The following is an 8,499-nucleotide window of genomic DNA, read 5'->3' on the forward strand; positions in this document are numbered from 1 at the left end:
ACTATTCTTGTACTTATGTGCAAGGGGTCTTGTTACTTTACTAACATGCTTAACCCTTCTTTGCCTAGTGATTTTGTTGTGCTTTTGCAAGAGTTTGAAGATTTATTTTCTGAGGAGATGCCTAGTAGTTTGCCACCACTTAGAGGGATTGAACACAAGATTGACTTCATTCCTGGCGCGCCCATTCCAAACCGACCAGCATATAGGACTAATCCAAAGGAGGCTGAAGAGATACAAAGCCAAGTAAGTGAACTCCTTGCTAAAGGGTATGTACGTGAAAGTTTGAGTCCTTGTTCTGTTCCAGTTATTCTTGTACCTAAGAAAGATGGTTCTTGGCGTATGTGTGTTGATTGTAGGGCTATAAACAAGATAACTATAAAGTATAGGCATCCAATTCCTAGATTAGATGATATGCTTGATGAATTGCATGGATGTAGTCTTTTTACTAAGATTGATTTAAAATCGGGTTATCATCAAATTCGCATGCATATTGGGGATGAGTGGAAAACAGCTTTTAAAACCAAGTATGGTCTTTATGAATGGTTGGTTATGCCTTTTGGATTAACTAATGCACCTAGTACATTCATGAGACTAATGAACCATGTCTTACGAGAATACTTAGGTAAGTTTGTGGTTGTTTATTTTGATGACATCCTTGTTTACTCTAAATCTTTAGATGATCATATTACCCATGTACGCAATGTTTTGACTACTTTAAGAAATGAATGTTTGTATGTAAATTTAAAGAAATGTAGCTTTTGCATGGAAAAAGTTAACTTTCTTGGGTTTGTAGTTTCATCTAATGGTGTTGAGGTTGATGAGGAGAAAGTGAAGGCTATAAAAGAGTGGCCTACACCTAAAAATGTAAGTGAGGTAAGAAGTTTTCATGGTCTTGCAAGTTTCTACCGTAGGTTCATTAAGAATTTTAGTACAATTGCTTCACCCTTGAATGAACTTATTAAGAAAAATGTATCCTTTATATGGGAAAAAGATCAAGAACTTGCTTTTAATACTTTGAAAGAAAAATTGAGTTCTGCTCCTTTGCTTGCATTACCTAATTTTGAGTCTACTTTTGAAATTGAATGCGATGCAAGTGGAGTAGGGATAGGTGCTGTATTAATGCAAAATCAAAGACCTTTAATGTTCTTTAGTGAGAAGTTGACTGGTGCATCTTTGAGGTATCCAACTTATGACAAAGAGCTTTATGCTTTGGTTCGTGCATTGCAAACCTGGCAACATTATCTTTGGCCTAAGGAGTTCATTATTCATACGGATCATGAAAGTTTAAAGCATTTGAGAGTACAAAATAAACTCAACAGACGACATGCTAAGTGGTTAGAATTTATTGAAACATTCCCTTATGTCATAAGATATAAACAAGGTAAGGAGAACATTGTTGCCGATGCTTTATCACGAAGGTATGTCCTCCTCAATACTTTGAATGCTAGGTTGTTGGGTTTTGAACACATAAAGGATTTGTATCAACATGACATGTTCTTTGCTCCTTTTGTTGAATCTTGTGAAAAAGGACTCATTGTGGATAATTACTTGTTGTTAGATGGATTTTTGTTCCGAAAAGGCAAACTTTGCATACCATCTTGTTCCATACGTGAGCTACTTGTGAGGGAAGCTCATGGAGGTGGTTTAATGGCACACCATGGAGTTTCTAAAACTTATGATATGCTGTCTGAACATTTTTTTTGGCCTAAAATGAGACATGATGTTCATAAAGTTTGTGCTCGTTGCATAGCATGTAAACAAGCTAAGTCTAGGCTTCAACCACATGGTTTATACTCCCCATTACCAGTTCCTAATGGTCCTTGGATTGATATATCAATGGATTTTGTTTTAGGTTTACCTAGGACTAGGAAAGGTTATGATAGCATCTTTGTTGTGGTTGATCGATTTAGTAAAATGGCTCATTTTATTCCTTGTCACAAAACTGATGATGCAAAACATATTGCAGACCTGTTCTTTAGGGAAGTTGTACGATTGCATGGCATTCCTAAAAGCATCGTTAGTGATCGTGATGTCAAATTTTTAAGCCACTTTTGGCGTGTTTTATGGGGTAAGTTAGGAACTAAGCTCGTATATTCAACTACTTGTCATCCTCAAACGGATGGACAAACTGAAGTTGTTAACAGAACCATGACTACTATGCTTAGGGCTATTATTGATAAGAATCTTAAGACTTGGGAGGATTGTTTGCCATTTATAGAATTTGCATATAATAGGGTTGTTCATAGCACTACTAAATGCACACCTTTTGAAATTGTTTATGGCTTTAATCCTTTAACCCCCATTGACTTGTTACCTATACCGTCAAAAGAATTTGTGAATTTTGATGCAAATACCAAGGTTGAGTTTGTTCATAAATTGCACAAGCAAGTAAAAGAACAAATTGAGAAACAAAATTCCAAGGTTGCCACCCGAATTAATAAAGGACGTAAGATTGTCATCTTCAAGCCAGGAGATTGGGTTTGGGTGCATTTTCGAAAAGAAAGATTTCCTACTCAAAGAAAATCTAAGCTTTTACCACGAGGAGATGGACCTTTTCAAGTTCTTGAGCGCATCAATGACAATGCTTATAAAATTGATTTACCAGGTAAGTACGGTGTTAGTGCAACTTTTAATGTTGCTGATTTGAGTCCTTTTGATATAGGTGATGGCTTGGATTCGAGGACGAATCCTTCTCAAGAGGGGGAGAATGATATGAACAACGACCAAGGAATTTCCATACCTCAAGGTCCAATTACAAGGACGAGAGCCAAGAAGCTACAACAAACCTTATACAGTTATATTCAAGCTATGGTGAGCTCATCAAAGGAAATTCTAGAAGACGTTGGTGACCTCCCTTATATGTTATGCAAAGTTGAGCTTCAAGACAGAGATGAATTAAATGCACTTTAAGTTGCATTTAATGAACTCCGCTGAATTTATCAATAGTCCAAGGATGACTAATAAGCCCATTTTATTATTTGCATTATTTAATTATAGTTTAACTATTTGTTTTCATATTTAAGCTAGTTTTAAATATAGGAGTTAAGGTTATATTGTAACCCACATAGGTTACTATATTCCACCATTAACCAGCCATTTTAATATGGAGGTTATGGGTATTTCTCATTTACTAGCCCATTTAATTTTGGAGTTATGTATCACATAGGTTACGGTTTGTAAAGGCTATATAAAGCCTTCTTTTCTTTGATTAGACATCAGATTTTGGAATTGAGAATAGAATTTCTATTTTAGCTTTGTTGAGAGCTAAACTTTCTTTGCAAATTCTTGTGTTTAGAACTTGCATGTAGAGTCATTCAAGTGGTATTGATCAAACCTCTTGTGGAGTGATTCGAATCACGAGTTTAGAAACGAGTTTTCTTTACTCTTGATCTTGATCATCAAGGTAATCCGTTCCATACTTTCCCTTGGGTTGATTTCCATATCAAATTGCCTCCGACATTGATGACATGCTAGCCCAGATCGTCATCTTTCGACTTGCAGTGAACGACAAGAGTTGAATCCGTCATCGAATTCAAAATGGTCACTTGCAAATGGGACAGTACAGGTTGCATCTTGGATGCTGACAGTCTAGTTTGTATCTTGGATGTTGCTAAACATGACTTAATCATATTGTTTGATTCCAAAGCAATCAATAGGATTAAAAAAAATACGCCTAGAGACTTCATTTTCTTCTCGAAGATCGCCCGCCCTTTTTTAAAAATGTCTTCGGATTCTATCTCTTATATATATATATATATATATATATAGATATACACACATACGTATAGCCAATCTGAGGCGGTAGGTAGTTATTNACTGAGGGGGTAGGTAGTTATTTTTTAACCACAATTAGTTAAAAGTGTGTTGTAAATTTTGGTTATTACACCATATCTTCCTTCCATAACAGAGTGTAAAAGGTACGGTCACCTAAACTTTCTTAATTCGGCACGTTCATTACTTTGAAAAACCTTGAAACAATCACAATATTATTTTATTAACAAAATTTGTAAATTGAAGAAAAATATCAAAGAAATCATATTTAAATTTTGAAGGGTAAAGCCAACTGAATCGAGAATAATCGTCATTAAAAATAACATTAGTAAAGAAAACCCGAATTGGTTTTGATGGGGGAAGGACCCCAAAGATCACAATGGGTGCGACCACAATTAATGGCTGTGAATGTCCTATGAGCGGAGTCAGAAAACTAAGGAGAGCGCTGGAACAACTCAAAACTTTCAGCTTTTGAGACTAAATCGGTAAAATAGGGGAGAGGGGTGAGAACCAGTTGAGAAGTAGAAAAAGTTGAAAAATTGGTGCCGAGTCCACAAAAGAAACTAGTACACTTTATCAATGTCCTCGACAAGTCTACCAATGGCATGAAGTTGGTCACAAATTATTTTGAAGGTACGAGCATATCAGCAACATGATTAGTAAGTCGATCCTTCACAGGTTGTTCGTAACTAGAGCTAGGTCAATTTACCGTTTTACCCCTGAAGTTACTTCTTGTTCCTTATGTCTCACAAATTTGAGTGGAGTTTTGAGGTGTTAAAATTTGGTTTAACCAAACTTGCATGCTTGCCAAATGAACCCCACAAATTTGAGTGGAACTTTGAGTGTCAAAATTTGGTGATCTCCCATTTGCGTGAACATGCAAATATGACTCTATAAATAGAGTGATCAAGGTACATGGAACTTCCCCCGGGAGAAAAACCTTGAGAAAAACTCTCACAAACTCACTCTTCATATATACTAAATCTCTTCCAAGTTTACTCACTCACCGAATTCCACAATCCCGTTCTAAGGCCAGAGAATAGTGGAGAAGACACTGGTGGTGGTCCAAAACGTTTCGTGAGGAAAAACGAATTTGAACTACAAAAGATTAGTATTCAAACTCATTGAGTTTTAATGCTTTTGAACATGCTAGCCAATTTACTATAATTGATGTACTTAGAGAGTCTAAGATCCAAATTGCTTCCGCATGTGTTATATTAACACCATCACACTAAGCTATACATCACCCGCCACACTCAATTTGATGAAATTCACTTTCTGCTGCCCCTAGCTCCATGACCCAACCTTTTTGTTTTTATGATGGTTATGGTTTTGTACCTAAAAAAGTATATGATTTGAACATTTCTAGATACTTCTACCGAAAAACACATTTTCGACAAAAACAAAAAAATAATAATAAATAATGTTGGCCTCTGCATCGGTAGAACCTTGTGAGAGAAGAGGTCGTATGCCTACACAAGAAACAGTCACATTTGTTAGCGACGTGCCGGAAGCATTGTCGTACGTAGGTTTTGTCGACGTCTTATACCTTGCTTCAACGAAGGTCTCTATTGACGCATCTATGAGAACGCTTCAATAGAAAGTGACCTCATATGTTATCATGATTACTACTTAGTAATGGATAGAAAGTACAACTTATTGCAATTAGATCGAACATGAGAAGTTTTGATGAACGAGAGCTCTTTGTAAATTGTGGTGCATTATACGTCAGTATCACTATTACCCTTTTTATTTCAATAAATATTAAAGAGATGAATCCTGAACCATAAAAAAGTAACGAGCATCTTTATTCGTAGCTTAGGATGGAGGAGATAATGCAATTGAAGAATGGATTACATCATTTCCAACGATACATTAAGTTGTTGGTGTTGGTAGGATTATAATGCAAGGAAATTCCTTGGTCTCCCGCCGTCCAAATGCAGTTATGACCAACACATTGATCAGCAAGCCAACTTTGTTGCTCTGGCCAGAAAACATCACCAGTAGCTTGGCCATGTTTGCTGCTAAAATTGCACCAAAACAATGTTGTTTGCAAAAGATTCTCTTTAAAGCTCCAGTTGTAATTGCCTCCGGCATTGATGACATGCTCGCCCAGATCGTCATCTTTCGACTTGCAGTGAACGACAAGAGTTGAATCCGTCATCGAATTCAAAATGGTCACTTGCCAATGGGACAGTACAGGTTGCATCTTGGATGCTGACAGTCTAGTTTGTATCTTGGATGTTGCTAAACATGACTTAATCGTATTGTTTGGTTTCAAATCAATCAATAGGATTAAAAAAAATACGCCTAGAGACTTCATTTTCTTCTCGAAGATCGCCCGCCCTTTTTTAAAAATGTCTTTGGATTCTATCTCTTATATATATATATATATATATATATATATACACACATACGTATAGCCAATCTGAGGCGGTAGGTAGTTATTTTTTAACCACAATTAGTTAAAAGTGTGTTGTAAATTTTGGTTATTACACCATATCTTCCTTCCATAACAGAGTGTAAAAGGTACGGTCACCTAAACTTTCTTAATTCGGCACGTTCATTACTTTGAAAAACCTTGAAACAATCACAATATTATTTTATTAACAAAATTTGTAAATTGAAGAAAAATATCAAAGAAATCATATTTAAATTTTGAAGGGTAAAGCCAACTGAATCGAGAATAATCGTCATTAAAAATAACATTAGTAAAGAAAACCCGAATTGGTTTTGATGGGGGAAGGACCCCAAAGATCACAATGGGTGCGACCACAATTAATGGCTGTGAATGTCCTATGAGCGGAGTCAGAAAACTAAGGAGAGCGCTGGAACAACTCAAAACTTTCAGCTTTTGAGACTAAATCGGTAAAATAGGGGAGAGGGGTGAGAACCAGTTGAGAAGTAGAAAAAGTTGAAAAATTGGTGCCGAGTCCACAAAAGAAACTAGTACACTTTATCAATGTCCTCGACAAGTCTACCAATGGCATGAAGTTGGTCACAAATTATTTTGAAGGTACGAGCATATCAGCAACATGATTAGTAAGTCGATCCTTCACAGGTTGTTCGTAACTAGAGCTAGGTCAATTTACCGTTTTACCCCTGAAGTTACTTCTTGTTCCTTATGTCTCACAAATTTGAGTGGAGTTTTGAGGTGTTAAAATTTGGTTTAACCAAACTTGCATGCTTGCCAAATGAACCCCACAAATTTGAGTGGAACTTTGAGTGTCAAAATTTGGTGATCTCCCATTTGCGTGAACATGCAAATATGACTCTATAAATAGAGTGATCAAGGTACATGGAACTTCCCCCGGGAGAAAAACCTTGAGAAAAACTCTCACAAACTCACTCTTCATATATACTAAATCTCTTCCAAGTTTACTCACTCACCGAATTCCACAATCCCGTTCTAAGGCCAGAGAATAGTGGAGAAGACACTGGTGGTGGTCCAAAACGTTTCGTGAGGAAAAACGAATTTGAACTACAAAAGATTAGTATTCAAACTCATTGAGTTTTAATGCTTTTGAACATGCTAGCCAATTTACTATAATTGATGTACTTAGAGAGTCTAAGATCCAAATTGCTTCCGCATGTGTTATATTAACACCATCACACTAAGCTATACATCACCCGCCACACTCAATTTGATGAAATTCACTTTCTGCTGCCCCTAGCTCCATGACCCAACCTTTTTGTTTTTATGATGGTTATGGTTTTGTACCTAAAAAAGTATATGATTTGAACATTTCTAGATACTTCTACCGAAAAACACATTTTCGACAAAAACAAAAAAATAATAATAAATAATGTTGGCCTCTGCATCGGTAGAACCTTGTGAGAGAAGAGGTCGTATGCCTACACAAGAAACAGTCACATTTGTTAGCGACGTGCCGGAAGCATTGTCGTACGTAGGTTTTGTCGACGTCTTATACCTTGCTTCAACGAAGGACTCTATTGACGCATCTANTTAGCGACGTGCCGGAAGCATTGTCGTACGTAGGTTTTGTCGACGTCTTATACCTTGCTTCAACGAAGGTCTCTATTGACGCATCTATGAGAACGCTTCAATAGAAAGTGACCTCATATGTTATCATGATTACTACTTAGTAATGGATAGAAAGTACAACTTATTGCAATTAGATCGAACATGAGAAGTTTTGATGAACGAGAGCTCTTTGTAAATTGTGGTGCATTATACGTCAGTATCACTATTACCCTTTTTATTTCAATAAATATTAAAGAGATGAATCCTGAACCATAAAAAAGTAACGAGCATCTTTATTCGTAGCTTAGGATGGAGGAGATAATGCAATTGAAGAATGGATTACATCATTTCCAACGATACATTAAGTTGTTGGTGTTGGTAGGATTATAATGCAAGGAAATTCCTTGGTCTCCCGCCGTCCAAATGCAGTTATGACCAACACATTGATCAGCAAGCCAACTTTGTTGCTCTGGCCAGAAAACATCACCAGTAGCTTGGCCATGTTTGCTGCTAAAATTGCACCAAAACAATGTTGTTTGCAAAAGATTCTCTTTAAAGCTCCAGTTGTAATTGCCTCCGGCATTGATGACATGCTCGCCCAGATCGTCATCTTTCGACTTGCAGTGAACGACAAGAGTTGAATCCGTCATCGAATTCAAAATGGTCACTTGCCAATGGGACAGTACAGGTTGCATCTTGGATGCTGACAGTCTAGTTTGTATCTTGGATGTTGCTAAACATGA

The 8,499-nt window shown here is 36.7% G+C and overlaps 1 protein-coding gene across 1 annotated transcript; it reads right to left on the reverse strand.

Moving 5' to 3' along the window:
• Positions 1-8,100: 8,100 nt before the first annotated feature.
• On the reverse strand, positions 8,101-8,406 carry LOC111784508 (S-protein homolog 1-like). Its single transcript, XM_023665183.1, has one exon. The coding sequence runs from the start codon at positions 8,404-8,406 to the stop codon at positions 8,101-8,103; it is 306 nt and encodes a 101-aa protein (XP_023520951.1).
• Positions 8,407-8,499: the final 93 nt, after the last annotated feature.

This window comes from Cucurbita pepo, unplaced genomic scaffold (genome assembly GCF_002806865.2).
Source record: "Cucurbita pepo subsp. pepo cultivar mu-cu-16 unplaced genomic scaffold, ASM280686v2 Cp4.1_scaffold000219, whole genome shotgun sequence".
Classification (NCBI taxonomy): Eukaryota; Viridiplantae; Streptophyta; class Magnoliopsida; order Cucurbitales; family Cucurbitaceae; genus Cucurbita; species Cucurbita pepo.

What these genes read in the sequence shown, in the direction of transcription:
- LOC111784508 (XM_023665183.1), bottom strand. Translation starts at nt 8,406, where the DNA reads ATGACGGATTCAACTCTTGTCGTTCACTGCAAGTCGAAAGATGACGAT.